The sequence below is a fragment of the Mugil cephalus genome, chromosome 2, assembly GCF_022458985.1.
Source record: "Mugil cephalus isolate CIBA_MC_2020 chromosome 2, CIBA_Mcephalus_1.1, whole genome shotgun sequence".
In the NCBI taxonomy this organism is placed as follows: domain Eukaryota; kingdom Metazoa; phylum Chordata; class Actinopteri; order Mugiliformes; family Mugilidae; genus Mugil; species Mugil cephalus.
Genome location: NC_061771.1, coordinates 26,122,420 through 26,137,900, shown reverse-complemented (window position 1 = coordinate 26,137,900; position 15,481 = coordinate 26,122,420). Strand labels below are relative to the sequence as shown.

At 41.8% G+C, this 15,481-nt stretch overlaps 1 protein-coding gene across 1 annotated transcript; it reads left to right on the top strand.

Moving 5' to 3' along the window:
* Window positions 1-8,396: 8,396 nt before the first annotated feature.
* Window positions 8,397-10,650, top strand: LOC125003463 (serine protease 1-like). The gene is made up of 6 exons (XM_047577418.1): window positions 8,397-8,436; window positions 8,731-8,911; window positions 9,055-9,228; window positions 9,549-9,610; window positions 9,809-9,933; window positions 10,044-10,650. The coding sequence occupies exons 1-6, from the start codon at window positions 8,397-8,399 to the stop codon at window positions 10,599-10,601; spliced, it is 1,140 nt and encodes a 379-aa protein (XP_047433374.1). The 3' UTR covers window positions 10,602-10,650.
* Window positions 10,651-15,481: the final 4,831 nt, after the last annotated feature.

Sequence of the window (15,481 nt, the reverse complement as noted above, 5' to 3'; positions counted from 1 at the left end):
AAAATGAGAAAGACAGTATTTGTGAATTGTTGAATTGAAAGATTCTAGAAGTATGATTTAGAGTTGATGCATTTTAATAGCCTGTCTAAACATTATAAGAGAAAAAAAAACAAAAAAACAACAATTTAAGTTATTGGTATATTTTATATTGGTGAGGGGAAAAGAGCGAGGTGGTTGGTGTAGCAATGCAAACTGCTCTGCCTGAATCAATAACCTCCAATGAAAAAGTAGTATTTCTGTCATGGTTCTGTGTCTGCTTTTTATTTCTTGGTCATGGTTTGAGTTTCCTGTTTTTATTTTGTCAAGTTTCTTGGTTTCCTGTCTTTCGTGCCTCCTTGTGTATTGATTGTTTATTGGTTTCTCCTGGTGTGATTAGCCTCATTAGTTTCACCTGTGTCTTGTCATCCCTGAGCCCTCTTGTGTATATTTAGCCCTGCCTTCGCTTTGTTCCCTCTCGTGTTGTTGTGTTGTTTTCCATGAGTTCCTACCTTGCCCTTGTTCCTGCGCTTTTTGACCTTTTGCTGTGTTTTTGATTGTTTTGTATTTACTTGCCCTCTGCAGTGATTTTTGTTAGTTTTTTTAATTTTCATTAAAATATGTCATTTTTCCCAGACTCCCTTCTTCCTCATCAATTGTCCAGCATTTGGTTCCTCACCCCTACACCATCAATATCTAACAATTTCTCCTAGCCAGCAAGGTTCAAAACTTGAGAACCCTGGAAACTGATAAACAATTACAAGCATCAAAAACAGGGATATTAATGCTTCTGTTTTTTCCATAATAATCTTTTCACTTATTATCATTATTTCTAAAGCCATCAAGTGAATTTACCATAAAGAAAAGCAGCAGCACTTCAACTTAAATTGTATGGTAAAGTCCACAGTAATGTCATTCCTACAATTTAAAGTCTTACTGATTTGTTTATTCATTGAACATTGATGCATGCACTGCAGCATGCACAACGACATGTGTGTTGTCCACATTGGCTGAACTTTTCTCCTGTTGGTTGATCGGTGACTGCACGGATCGACTGCACATGTTTTCACAGCCAGCCAGGTAGTTTGAATTGAACTGGCACAGCAACAGCAGACAGGAGCTAATATAGACATGCCTGTAATAGTACCGCATTCATGGACATAAAAAAGAGCAGACACCACATTCATGGACTGCTTCAGCGCGAGCAACATTGTCGCCATCTTGTACAGCTGCAGCTACTACAGTACTGAAGCACTATACCAGAGCACTGTGCAGCTTCTCCTGTAAAAATCAGCAGACCGAACAAAATAGGACACAAGAAATTATATGCTATTTATATGCTATATGATACAGGTTCGGCCTGACTCACTTAGAGCTTTTGTTGAATTCAGTCAGAATTCTTAGTTTTCTTATTACAATGAATTCTGAAAATATATTTTGTAATTTTTTTAATGTAATGTATGTCTTGTATGTGTCTTCCCTACAGACGTGATGGAAGAATAATCCATCTGCACACCAGTTCCAGTCTATCCTCCACTGTCTGATGGTTCGGTGTCAGTCAGACAACGTGGCGGTACAGGATGACACTGTGTCCCTGTCTGCACTGGACATGTCCTCTGTCCACATTGCAGAGACACCGTTCCATTGATAACCATCAATCCAATTTGGTGTCATTACTTGTTCCGTGTTCCTTAAAATAAGGCTTCACCACATCACCAAACCCACCTCTCTTACATAGAGAGAACCTGTTCATAATGGAATAGATAAGATTATTAGATTACATAAAATAAATATGATTATGCTTAAGATGAAATAAAAAAGATAGGCTGTAGATAGAATATATATTACATTGTGGAAATGTAAATAAGAGGCCAGAGGTCAGAGGCCAAAGCAGAGGGGCGCCCCCGCCGCGTGGCCTCGGCCAACTCCACTGGCTCCTCCACGTCCAAATCAGCAGACTTAAGACGGTCTATCGTGATCCGTCCTGGTTTGCCCCCCATGTCCACTACAAAGTTCTTAGATCCCCACTCCAAGACACGGAAGGGCCCATCGTAGGGGTGTTGTAGCGGGGTCCAATGACTGTCGTGGCGGATGAAAACATACTTGGCCGACGGCAGGTCCTTGAGGACGTAGGACTGGGGGAGGCAGTGCCAAGATATCGGCACGGGGGCGAAAGTGTCAGTGATATCTCGGGCCACAGTCCGATGAGACTCAGCTGACCAGGGGGCTGCATCATGGAGAAACTCACCCGGGACCCACAGTGGCTGGCCATATACCAGCTCGGCTGATGAGGTCTGGAGGTCTTCCTTGGGAGCAGAGTGAAGACCAAGCATTACCCATGGAAGGTGGTCAACCCAGTCGTTGCCTTTAAGGCTGGCCCATAGGGAGGCCTTCATGGCACGATGAAACCTCTCATATAGTCCATTGCCCTGTGGTTGTACACCGTAGTGCGGTGGAGCTTCATCCCCAGGTGTTCAGCGATTGCAGTCCAGAGCTCCGGCAGGAACTATGGGCAAATGTCGGAGGTAACATCCAATGGTGTGCCAAATCGGGCCACCCAGGATGTGATGAATGCTCTGGCCACCTCTGCTGACGTAGATGAGGACAGGGCTTCTGGCCACCTGGTGGTCCTGTCCACCATGGTGAGGAGGTGAGTGAACCCGCGGGAAGGAGGCAGGGGGCCCACCAGATCCACATTCACGTGATCAAAACGCTTCCCAGGTAGTGCAAAAGGTGCCAAAGGGGCCTTGGTGTGACGCTGAATCTTGGCGCACTGACATGCCACACATTAGCCCCGACCAGCTTGGCAGAGGCCTTCACAGAGTCTGTGAGAAAGACTGTGGATGATGTCAAAAACACGGCGTCACCAGCCAGCAGCAACAATAGGTCTGTGGAGACGTCACAGAGAAGCGTGGTGTTGGCTCTGTCGAACACCACATCCTCCAGCCTTAGCGGAGTGAGGCCCTTCTGACAAGCCAGAATGTCTGAGTCTGTGGCCTCGCCATAGCAGCATAGTCCAGTCCCAATACAACCGCCTGGGAAAGGCAGTCGCTGACAAAGTTGTCCTTGCCCGCCACATGCCGTTATGTGTGGTAAGCTCAGATTTCAGAGAGCTGCCGCTGCTGATGACCAGTCCACGGCTCGGGGGTCTTGGACATGGCGATTGTCAGAGGCTTGTGGTCCACAAATGCAGTGAAACAGCGGCCCTCCAACAGGAATCTGAAGTGTCGGGTGGAAAAGACCCAGGAGCTCTCTATCAAAGGTGCTATATTTTTTTTTATTGTCGCAGAGCCACTTGCTGAAAAAGTCTAGTGGCTGCCAGGCACCGCCTGCCCACTGCTCACACATTGCCCCCACAGCATATTCAGAGGCGCTGGTAGTGAGGGCGATTGAGGCAGTGGGAGATGGGTGCGCCAGCGGAACAGCGTTGGCCAGTGTGGTCTTGACAGCATAGAAAGCTTTGTCTCTCTCTGGGGACCAATCCCCTTCGTCATTGGCCCTTTTTCCTCGCAGGGCCTCATACAAAGGACGCATGAGGTGGGCAGCAAATAAAATTATTATAAAAGTTCACCATGCCCAGAAACTCCTGAGGATACTTTGTGGTGCGGGGGCATGGGAAACTGGTGATTGCCTCCACCATGGCAGGAAGAGGAACTGCTCCCTGTGGAGTGATGTGGTGTCCCAAGAACGTGATGGACGACTGTCCAAACTGCCACTTGGCTGGATTGACAATAAGTCTGTGTTCGCTGAGCTTTTCAAACAACTGCCAGAAATGTGTCAGGTGTTCATCTACGTACGTGCTGGCTACAAGAATGTCGTCCAAGTAAACAAACAGTAATGACTTATCTCGTAGCACAGAGTCCATCAGATGCTGAACTGTCTGTGCTGCCCCTTTGAGCCCAAAAGGCATTCGCAGGAACTCAAAAAGGTCAAAGGATGTAATGACAGCTGTTTTGGGCACATTCTTCGGATGGACTGGCACCTGGTGGTATCCGCGCATCAGATCGGGGATAGTTGTCCCTGCCAAGTGAGTGGAGAAATCTTGTATGTACAGGACAGGGTATCGGACAGGGATTGTGCTGTTGTTCAGGCAGCGAAAATTACCGCAGGGGCACCACCCTCCATCAACTTTAGAAACCATGTGTAAGGGGGAAGCCCATGGGCTGTGTGAGTGGCACACTTTGCCAAGACGCTCCATAGTAGCGAACTCCTCCCTTGCGACTGCCAGCTTGGCTGTGTCAAGGCGGCAGGCCCGTGTGTAAACTGGGGGGCCCACAGTCGTGATATGGTGCTCCACGCCATGCTTGGCCAATCTAGACGAGAATGTGGGCGTGTTGAGGTCAGGGAACTCGGAGAGCCAGAGCACGATAGTCTTTGGAGGAGGAGAGGGGTCAAATAGCTAGAGCAGTGGGCACGGGCGCAGGGAGATGCCGCAGAAAAATGTGCGTAAAAAGGAATGAGGGGTTGGCTGAGCCCAAGACAGCCAGCATTTTCTCCATCAGGCCGGCGGTTTGCCATCACAGAGGCCGTTGAGAGACAGCAGGTGGTCCGCTTTCTACAGATCAGACAGTTCAAAGAGTCTCAAAAGGAATGTCTTCAGTGTGCCGCATTTTCAGGTAGCCAATGGCGCTTCCAGCAGCACCATTGCTCTGGCCGTTGTCGAGGCATCTAACGCCAGGGAAATACTTTGTAACGTCCTGAGTTATTCCCCTCAACTGGAACTGGGCTTCGTTGTGCCGAAACCAGGTTCTTGGGTTGTGCTGCCAAAAGTCGGGCAACTTAACGGTTACAGCATAGATGTTGGCGTTGACATTAACCGTGTCATTAACCTCGCTTGGTGCCAGTGCCGCTGAGGTGTTGTGCCTGCTTCCTTCACCATCAGACATTTTCAAACTTTCGTGGTCACCAATTGTGGAGATGCAAATAACAATGATCAGACCGGAGACTGAGGTGAGTTGAGTCCGTTTACTCTCCACACAATTATATTGCTAAGTAACCATTTCAAACTCTAGCTCTTAAAGGTGTGTGGATGACATAATGTTGTAGATGTATATACAGTATGTATTACAAATATATTTGTGTGTGTGTACATTTACATAGTGTATCTGTGTTTATGTGGATATGCTGGTTGGAAATAAAGTTTATACAATTGTATTCAGAGAATCAGATAGTAGTAAATAGAAGTAAAAGAGTTGAATAGTACTGTTTCTTTGTATGTGTGTGTGTCTGTTATGTAATACACTACAAACATAATGGGCCTGGACACAGACTCAAAATAATCTGTTACTGTTAAGCCTTCTGTCTGCATGCAAAGTATGAAAATACTCGTTCTCAATGTAAATAATAATGCTGTATCATAGTCACATAGTCTGACGTTTGCAGCAAAGAAAAACGCAGGAGTTATGGTCACATTAATTCTTTTTAAAAAGGTCAGTGTATGGAGCTGATGACTGGTCCAAGATGGAGACCACACAGCTCGTCAGTTCCTACGGGTGGTAGCAGTCAATGCGGAGTCTACTCTTTATTATGTCTACGAATGCGGCATTTACTCCTTATTAAGTCTATGGGAGCCAATGTGGGCAATCAGGCGACTTCCAACCAAGAGGCTGAGGCCCTTAGCGCCGCACATACTGGGCGTCCAACTGCGTGGCAGACAGACACGGTCAAGTGATGTACTGTCTGAGGATCAATGGTTGTAAGACGCTAAATGCAACGGGCTATCAGACAGGGTCTACTACAAAAAGTAAATAGTCCTGACTGTTACTTTCTGCCACATCAGCTAAGTGCCTCAGCTCCTGCCTGCTGTTGCTGCGCCATTTAAGTTCAAACTACCTGGCTGGCTGTGAAAAGCAAGGCATGTGCAGTCAATCCGTCCACTCATTGATCAACCAATAGGAGAAAAGTTCAGCCATTGTGGGCAGCTCCCTCATCTGCATTATATTTCAATGTGCATGCTGAAGTGCTTGCATCAGTATATACATAAATAGCATTTATTGCATTTATCTGTTTTTGATATGTTGATTTTTTATTGTGGCTGAATTGGTCCTCCACATGCCCATGTGGGGCCGAACAGCAAAGCCCACTCTGAGCCCACACCCAGCCAAAGTCCAACTAACCCAAGTGAGGCCCGTATGGGCCCCAACCGGACGTGTTTGCTAGGAAGTATTCCAGCACTGTGCCACCGTGGCATTCGATTAAAAAAAGACAACATTTAGAAAAAATGTTAATGCGGGATATTGTCAGTGTTGGTTGAAGTGTAGTCGCATGTCCCATCACTTCTTACCTGCTGCTGTTGGCTAGGCTAGTTAGCTGATTTCTTTTTGTTGGTAGCTGACTGGTAGCCTGCTCGTGGACTTTTCAATTGGACTAAGTTTTTAAATGTGTTTTGCCTCAGATTATGGCACAAGGGATTGTAACATCTTATCCTGTGTTTTTATGAATATGAAAGCTAGCCTAGGCTAGTGACTGCTGTGAATAGCACAGCTGGCGACTAGGGAAAGACTTAATGACAGATAAAATACCCCTAATGTCGGCGAAGACAGGGGCTCTCACCATTGACTAACACAGTTCACGACCCCGATGGACTTGACAATGAGTAGGCGAAACTTGTTAGCTAGTTGTTCAGATGGAGATGGGAAGAAGCAGCAGGTTTGTGTGTGTGGCTGGCGGAAAGCAACAACAGTAAAAGGCCTCAGAATCCATCAAAGGAGGAAAAGGTGCTTGGTAGAGGGAACACCGGGATCCCGCATTGATAGCTGCTTTTTAAGAAGTGTATCAAGTCAGTTGGTTGGAGTCCAGCGACAGGAAGTAATCCACAGTTTGCAGGATATCAGCATCCCTAATGTTAAAGCATACTAGCATGGAGACAGAATAAAAGTGCAGCCAGCCAAGGAAGGAGAAGATCAGTGGTCAGAAACCAAGGGTGAGGTGGCCAGGCACAGCTGAAACTAGGAAGTGGGAGGACATCAATAATGATTTGGCCAGTGCGCTAGGTAAGCTAAAAGGGACGGTAGAGAGTTGGAGAAGATGGGAGATATTATCTACAATTATGGTAAGGAAAGATTTGGCATTAGTGAGAATCGGAAGAAACCAGATAATTTGACTGGGACTTCTCGACAAATGTCTTCTCCAGTGTTTTGTTTGGCCTCAGATGTCTTTGCTGATTTGCTCACATTTTTCCGAGGGATGTCTTATGTGTGACTTGTTTAAAAAAAATTCTGCTATGAATTGAATCTGCTATGTTGATACATGGTGGAGAAGATGCAGGACACAAAAAGTTTGGAGTGAGGGTTTAACAGGTGAGTGGTAGCAGGAGTAGAGCCAGAGGTCTGGAGTGTGTCCACCAGCTGATCTGGCAGTATGGTAAAGTGGAAGCTCAGTATTTGCATCTGCTGTTGATAAAGAAAGGCTGACGCATCCACACCTGACTCCACTTTTGTCATAAAACAATTTGGTTTTATTCCTCACTCCATATAACTAGATAAAACCACCAGCTTCTGTCTTGTCATCACAAAGGTTGTTCATTAAAGAATTCATCAAACCCCTACAGGAACAAAGACCTCAGTGTTAAACTTTGTGATAAGCAAATAGTGAATATACATATTGATATTTTTAGGCAGGACATCAGCTGCAAGGTTTTGTTCAATGGAACCTCTTTGAGAAGCTTCTTTCTAGGCCCCATGCACTGGAAGATACACATACATACATACATACATACACATAACATAAAATCAATAAAATAAAATCTTATGAAACCAAGCGACCAAATTTCATATGTAATGAGTCAAATATTTCATGTGTTTACACTGATGCTAAGTTTACTAGTGTTTTATTCGCTGTGTTCTCCAGCATCAGGTTTATTCAGAGTCATAGGAGGCTGCTCCAGAGAAAGCTTGTTTCGTAATTAGGCCAATGAAATGCTAATCGGTGACTAATCGGCTAATCCGGGGGTCTTCAAAATGTTTTTAGGCCAAGGACTCCAAAGTGATGACAAGATTATGTGTTCTATATTAAACTCGGCTTAGTGCTGTTTCTAAATATACATCATTATAAGCTATTCAAATAATACACAGGTTCAAATTTTTTTTTTTATTTTGAAACGTGCAACAGTAAGGTTGTAGTGCAACTGCCGTGAACATAAACCGAATATTAAAAAAAAAATCTATAAAAATATGTCTAATCTACCAAAGACCTTTCACCCACCCCCCAACTCCCGCAGTAGAGACCAACTTTGCATAACTTGTCAGATGTCACTTTATTTTTTTTACATTTTCGTTGGAAAACCATTATCTGCTGTCAATGTGGTTTCATTGATAAGCCTCTGCTCTGTGATTGGCTGCTCCATGACCAACATGAGATGGTGAACATGGTTAAAATCGTGGTGCCACTGGACAGAAGTCACTGGAAGCAGAATGAAAGCGATGGCTCGTCTGAAGCTCTTTCTTGTTCTGCTGTGGGTCGGTGAGTAGAGAATGATGTTTATGTGATTTCTTCATTTTGAAACTTGACAACATCATGTTTTGTTGATCCATCAGATGCTAGTTCTGAAGGTTTAATGAACTGTCTCCCTCCCTCATTCAATGCATGGAAAGAGGACATTACTGATATTTTTATACTTCTAACATATTTGAGTAGATTTGGGCTGTTGGGTGTTTTGTAATAAATGATTTATCTAAACTCTATGTTTAGTCAGTGAGGCAGCACAAAGTTGGAAGCACAAAGTTCCGACTCATAGTAGATCATTTTCTCTTTCAGGTACCACACTGAGCACAGTGGTGGATGTGCACAAAGGAATCATTAAAGGTCAACAATGTAATCCAACAGAGCGTCTGTATCATGTGAAATTGGTCGATCAAAACAATAATTTCATCTGTGGAGGCTCTTTGATCAACAACCAGTGGGTTCTGACTGTGGCTCACTGCTGGAAGTCAGGATTGTAAGAAAAATATCCAAATATTTCTGAGTCTTAAATTTAGATCAAACCTCATAACGATTATGTGATTAAGCTGTTGACACGGAACAGTATTCAGGGTTTTACCTAAAATGTAAGACGTAACAATGTGTTATCTGTGCTTGCAGAAAATTGTCAGTCATTTTAGGAGTGCATCCAGGTCCAGGAGAGAAAGTGGACATAACTACAGAACCTGCGATCTTCAAAAAGAGGATCCATGATATTATGTTACTGAAGCTACCGGAAGGAACAAAAATTCCAGCTATTATAGGTCTTGCTAACTGCAATGCAAAACCAAGATTGTGAGTAGTGAAATATATACTGATGTTTGCGCTTTCATTTTTATAATTTATTTATTTTATTTTATTTTTTTACTCACAAACACATTTTTGGCAATTGTGTTGTATTTATTATAGTTCATAATTCATAATGCTCAGAAGGTCAGAAGCTTCATAATTAAAAAAAGGAAAGTATATTAAATATTTTATTATACATTTTAACATTACATTTATTTTATCTAATTTTTCCTTTTCTTTTATTTTTGTACTTCTTTTCTAATGTTTGAAACTGAAATAATATTAAGTCAAGGTAACCTTCTTCTTTTAATTATTTTTATTTCCAGGGGAGATGAGGTGCAGATTGCAGGACATGCCTCCACCCACATGGGCAACAACAAAGAAAGAGGTGAGATTTACTTTGAATTATTTCTTTAATTTCAGAATTTGTCCGTTTTAACTGGGCAATTTATTTTGAAAAACTGAAAATATGATTTGATTCATTTCAATTAATATCATTTATGGTCAAACACTTTTCTGCCCCAGATTACATTCTATGGAGATTTTGTTGTATTTTATTTGACAACTCTTTTTCATTCATTCGTAGTAGGTGGTGAATCAGCAACTCTTCAGTGTGCAAATGTTAACAACGTTGACTGCACCAGACTCAGTGAACTTAAGAGTTCCCAGCACTGGTTCTGTGGTCAAGCTGATGGAAAGGATGCATGTCATGTGAGTTGGTACAGCTACTAATGTGGAAAACTTTCAGTAGTTTAAGATTCATCAGTGTTTTAATGAATAAGGCACAAACCTTTCCATAAACATGTTCCTCTTTCTCACAGGGTGACTCTGGTGGAGCAGTGGTGTTCAATGGCCGGCTCTACGGTTTAGTCACTTTCACTGGGGGCCATGTATACGCAACAAAAGAAGCATTTGGATTCATAGACCTTTGTCATCCAGGCTATTTACAGTGGATTGAAACAACTATTTCTAATTCCAACAAGAAGCAGAATAAGATGACTATTCAGATGAAGAAGGACATTAAGGAGACGAATCTGTTAAAGAATCTGATGGAGAAGATGAAGAAGAAGAAGACTGTTCAGAGGCGGAATGAAGTTAAAAAGATGATGGTGAATAATCTGATAGACAAGGTTAAAAAAATACCGTCGATTGTGAGAGACAAGTGGATAAATCTGAAGAACAAATTTAAGAAGAAGACTGTTCAGAGGAAGAAGACGTTTAAGGAGAAGCTGAAGAAAGTGGGGGAAAAGGTTAAGGAAGGGTTAACGAATATGAAGGATAAGGTTAAGGAAGGGTTAACGAATATGAAGGATAAGGTTAAGGAAGGGTTTACGAATCTGAAGGATAAGATTAAGGAGAAGCTGAAGAAGAAGGACTAGGAGAACAAGGAGGGCACTAAGTAGTGATTTCTTCTGTGGTTAAGGATAAACATGTTGCAAAACTGTTCCAGAATAAATATTACATGACACTGCAACCCTGCTTCAATGAGCTGTCTATTCTCAGCATATGCATATGTTAACACTCAGGTTCAACTCATTACAGACCAGGGCTACAAAAGTTAATCGTTTAATTAAGAAATATAAGTGGATTAATAATGTAGACCTCATCTTATAACAGTGACTTACTAATTATGAGCTCATATTTACCAGAAAAGAGGCCTAGCTGGGATCCTGAAACACTGGGAGCTGTCTATATGGAGTATCTACTGTTATTTCTTATGTTGTTCTTGAGGAGATTAATTACAACAGACAAAATCAGACACCAAACGCAGGACTGAAAAAATTTAAGGGGTGGTGTCATGGGGCATTCCCTTTCACCTTTGACCACGTGTAGGACTTTTTGAGTTTACGTAAAGATCATAAAGCCGGTTTTACTGTTGTCGAAAGATAAATTTAAAAAGCATGAGAAGTGTCCCCCTATAAACAAAACTTTAAAAAGAGTGAAAATAATAAATACCCACTATTAAATGTTAAAAATTGAATTTTGAAATTTTAGGGCAGAATATTCTACGTTTTCTTAAAAATTTGAAAGAAATTAAAGGGTTTAAAATTTGCAAATCGAATAATTTCAGAAATAAATTTATTTTCCTTGCAAAAAATATTGGATCGAATGATCTTGAGTTTTAAGACCCTACATTGAACCCACCTTCTTTCACGGGTGTTTTTTTTTCTTTTTTCCTGGTCTGCCCCCGCTGTCAAAAAACGGGGAGATTAAGTTACGTAAAGGGTTTCATGTCGTCTTTTATTTTGTGATCATGTTTTGAATTTTCCGTTTAATTTTGAAATTCTGGATTTCCTGTCTTCGCATTCCTTTGGGTTTTGCATGTCTGTCTGGCTGTTGGTTTCCGTTTATTTTGTTAATTTGGTTTTTTCCTTTTTTGGCCTCCCTGTCCTTGTTTTGTTTAAAAGGGGGCTCACCTTGTTGATCCTCGTGCTTTTCCACCTGGTCTGGTCAGCCCTGACCCCTTTGTGTTATAAGCCCTTTCCCTTTCCCTTTGTTCCTTGGCTCATTTGATGAAACTCCATTTGCCACTTTTTTTGATACCGTGCCACGTTTATGATTTTTGGGATTTTTCCTGCTTTGCGCAGCCCTTTTGTTTATTAAAATGCTTTTGTTTAACTACCTCGCGTCCTATCGCCTGCACCGGGGGCCTCACCTCAACCCCTTCCCCGTGACGTTATAGTCTCCAGTCATTTTTAAAAAAAAAAAAAAAAAAACAACCTGCCAACATTCTACCGGGTATACTTGATAATTTTAATGATGCGGGGTATCAAAACAAAATTTTAAAAGGGGTCCCATGGTTTTTAACATCAATTAAAATTTAGAAATATTTCATTTTTTAAAACTATTTATTTGGAATGGTTGTGAAATAGCGTTTTCACAAAAAAAAGTCACAAGTTGAAAAAAAAATAGAGAAAAAAATGAGGCAAGTATTTTTATCCATTTAACGGGGGAGCTTTTGGGGAAGGGCCATGAATACAAAGTCTACATAAAACCCAAAAACACTAAAAAAAAGCCTTTTAAAGGGCTATTTTCGAGAAAAGATTTAAAACACAGAGTAAAAAACCCATGGGGAGCAGTAAAAACCCTCTTGGACAGAACCCTTTTTCAGTAGGTCGGGTAATCACCCCCAACCTGGGGGGCAGGCTGGGGGACCACGGGTAAAAAAATAAATAAATAAATATATAAAAAAATAAAATACCAGCCTCACCCATAGAAGGCTTTTCAAACACTATTATTTTTTTAGGGCCCTAAGAGCTGTGTCTGGTGTCCTCATCCAAACAGGTTTTTTTATGTTTATTTAAAACATGAGTTTTTGGGTGTCCTAAATCGTCGGACAAGACTCACCCTTTTTTTTCAATCCCATCAGTACACAGATACCTTTTGTATGTCGTTTATCCTGCACTTGTGGTTGCTTCACCTTGGCCAACAAAGGACAACAAAATACCATCTTAAAAAAAGGTTTTAAAATAATAAAACATTTTAAAAAACGCTGTACAGACATGACTGTAATAATAAACGTCCCACTGCTTCACTGTTGTGGGAAGACAATTTGCCGGGGACTTCTCTACAATAAAATTTTATGAAACAACAACCACTGTCAAGTAATGAGTCAAAATTTTTCTGTTTTTACTTTTATAAAGTTTACTAGTTTTTATTCTGGTTTTCTCCACTGGTTTATTCAGAGTGATGGGGCTCTCCAGGAAAGCCTTACCTGTGCCGGGTGGGTGTCTGCATTTTTTTAAAATTCGCCAAAAATGCTAACGGGGACTAATGGGGCTAATGCGGGAGTTTTCAAAAATTTTTAGGCCAGGACCCCAAAGATGACAACTTTAAGAAGGACCCCTACCAACTAAATGTTTCTACATTAAACTCGATGTTTAATAAATATACACTACGGGGTCAAAATTTTTAAAAATCCACATTTTTTTCCATTTCTTTTTTTTTTTTACTGGAAAAAGGGGAAGGGGACCTTTTGGCTTTAAACCGCGAGGTGCCCCAAAATATTTATTTTAGGAGGACAAAAACATATCAAAGTCTTTAGGAAGGTCTTACGACCCCCAGGAAATGGTTGTTTTTCTGGGGAGCTAAGGTTTTGCACATAAGACCAAATGTAGACAGAAAAAAAGCGGGAAAACTCTTTTCTGGCCCGGCCCGTGCGCTTCTGTCTTTCTTCGACCCTGGATTGCCCAGGGCACACTTGACGACCTGGGCCACAGGAGCCCAGTTCATTCACGGGGACCCCTTTGAGCCTGCTGTTAATACAGTGGACCCCGTGTCCCAAAAATTTTGTTACAACAATACCACCAACACACACCCAGGAATTTGGGTTACACAGTACACACACAGTTACAAATACAACAGGAATAGAGTAGGAAACCCAACAACATGTTACGGGTGATTACCCCTCGTTTTGAGAAGTTTTTGACAAACACTGCAATGACCATGAAAATTTCTCGGAAACTCGTTTCTAATGCAGAATGTTGCACTTTAAAGGGGGAGAACAAGGGGAAAATCGGTTGAAGCTTTTCCCTTTTTTCCACCCCGTCCCGCCAAAATTTACACACTAGTCACATGATTTTTTCCACATTGTAGACAAAAAGTTCGCTCTCCGGGGCCCTGGGCAAAGCATGAGACGACAAAATTTTTAAACTGCAAGTCTCCTCATTCATACGTACCTAAATTTATGCCGAGTAAAACAGATCTGCTTTTCACCTTTTAAAATAAAGTTTAAGGGAAAACATAAACACCAGGCCCACTTTTTTTTAAATCGGACTTTGTTTCGTGAAAATCTTTTCAAAACCAAAATAGACTTAAAAAAAGGGAAATATTTCAAGTGAATGCAATTTCATCCACGGGACCTTCTAAAATCGCAGCTCTAAACACAAAATATCTCCAATTTTTCCCCAAATTTTGGCAGCAGGGGCAGACCAAAGCAAAAAAAAATTTAAACCCCAAAAATTTAAAAACCCCAAACCCAGTGTTCCGTGCGTAGGAGCTTTGTCGGACAAAATCAGTTCACAAGGAGGTTCTGACCAAAGGGAGGTCGGCCGGATAAAACCTGGCCTAAAGGCTTACCCAGGCTAAGAGTTATGTTTACTGAAATTGATATGGACACACTAAACTGATAAGAACTGTCCCATGGAAAACCCCGATGCTTTGTTGGGGTAAATAGCCCTGCTAATTTTCACCACCTCCATAGGCGGCTTTTCAGAAACACAAAATAATCAAAAAAGGAATGAGACAAATAACTTCATATCATAACAGTAATACAATAACAATGAAAAATGGTATTTACACATGTAAACCCCCGGTTGTTTTCCCTTTTACCCAGTTTTAAGGCCTCTTTTGTGTCACGCGCGGTGTGGTCAGGTCTTTTTTTGGGTGTGTTTGTCTCGTTTTTTCCGTTTTATTTTGGAAAGTAACTCTCCTTTTGTTTCAGGTCACTTGCACCCCTCAGTGCCCCCAGTCTGAGGTTGGAGGTGAGGGTTTTTGCATTTTGTCTGTTCTACCCTGCCGCGATCCATGCCACGTCTCCTTGTTTTATCTCGAAAGAGTGATTTTCTTTGTGATTTCCCTTTGCTTATTTCTAGTGATTGGTTTTTCTGTTTAGAATTTGGCTGTTTTTGTTTCCTCCTTCTGAGTGATTTTGTGTTCGTCCTTTCTTTGCTTTTCCCCCCTTTTTTTTGGAATTCCCTTTTTTTCATTTATTCTTACCAGTTTGTTCCTCTTTTTTGGGGCCCCTTTTTGTTTGTCGGGGATTTATTTTTCCCCCCCTTTAGGTCGGGTTAGCTTGTCTTAGTGTAGTTATAGTGAGTTTCCTCCCTTTTGGAGCCCCTTTTTTTTAAAGCTTTCAACCCGTGGACTTTTTTTTTCCTTCTGGAGGATTTACTCTGATAAGTTTTTCATAGCCGTGTCGGGGGGGTTTTTTTTCATAGCCTTTATTACACTCTGCGGTTCCCCCCCCGTACATTTTGAAATAAAGTCCCCTTTAACTGCCCCCCTCTGCATGGGGAGCCCTTTTGAGCCCGCCGACAGTTAAAGCATTTTCATCAGCCCAAAAATCCCAAATGACTACTACTAAAAAATAAAAATACCAAGGTAAAAAAACCCGACGAAAAAGGTCCGGCAGGTGTTGAAAGACAAACTTTCCCCTTCTCCTTATCCGGGCCCAAATGACTTGAAACGATGCCCTGTTTTTTTTGAAATAATTTTATTCCTGGAAAATATCAGTTTTTTTAGATCAACGGGATCCACC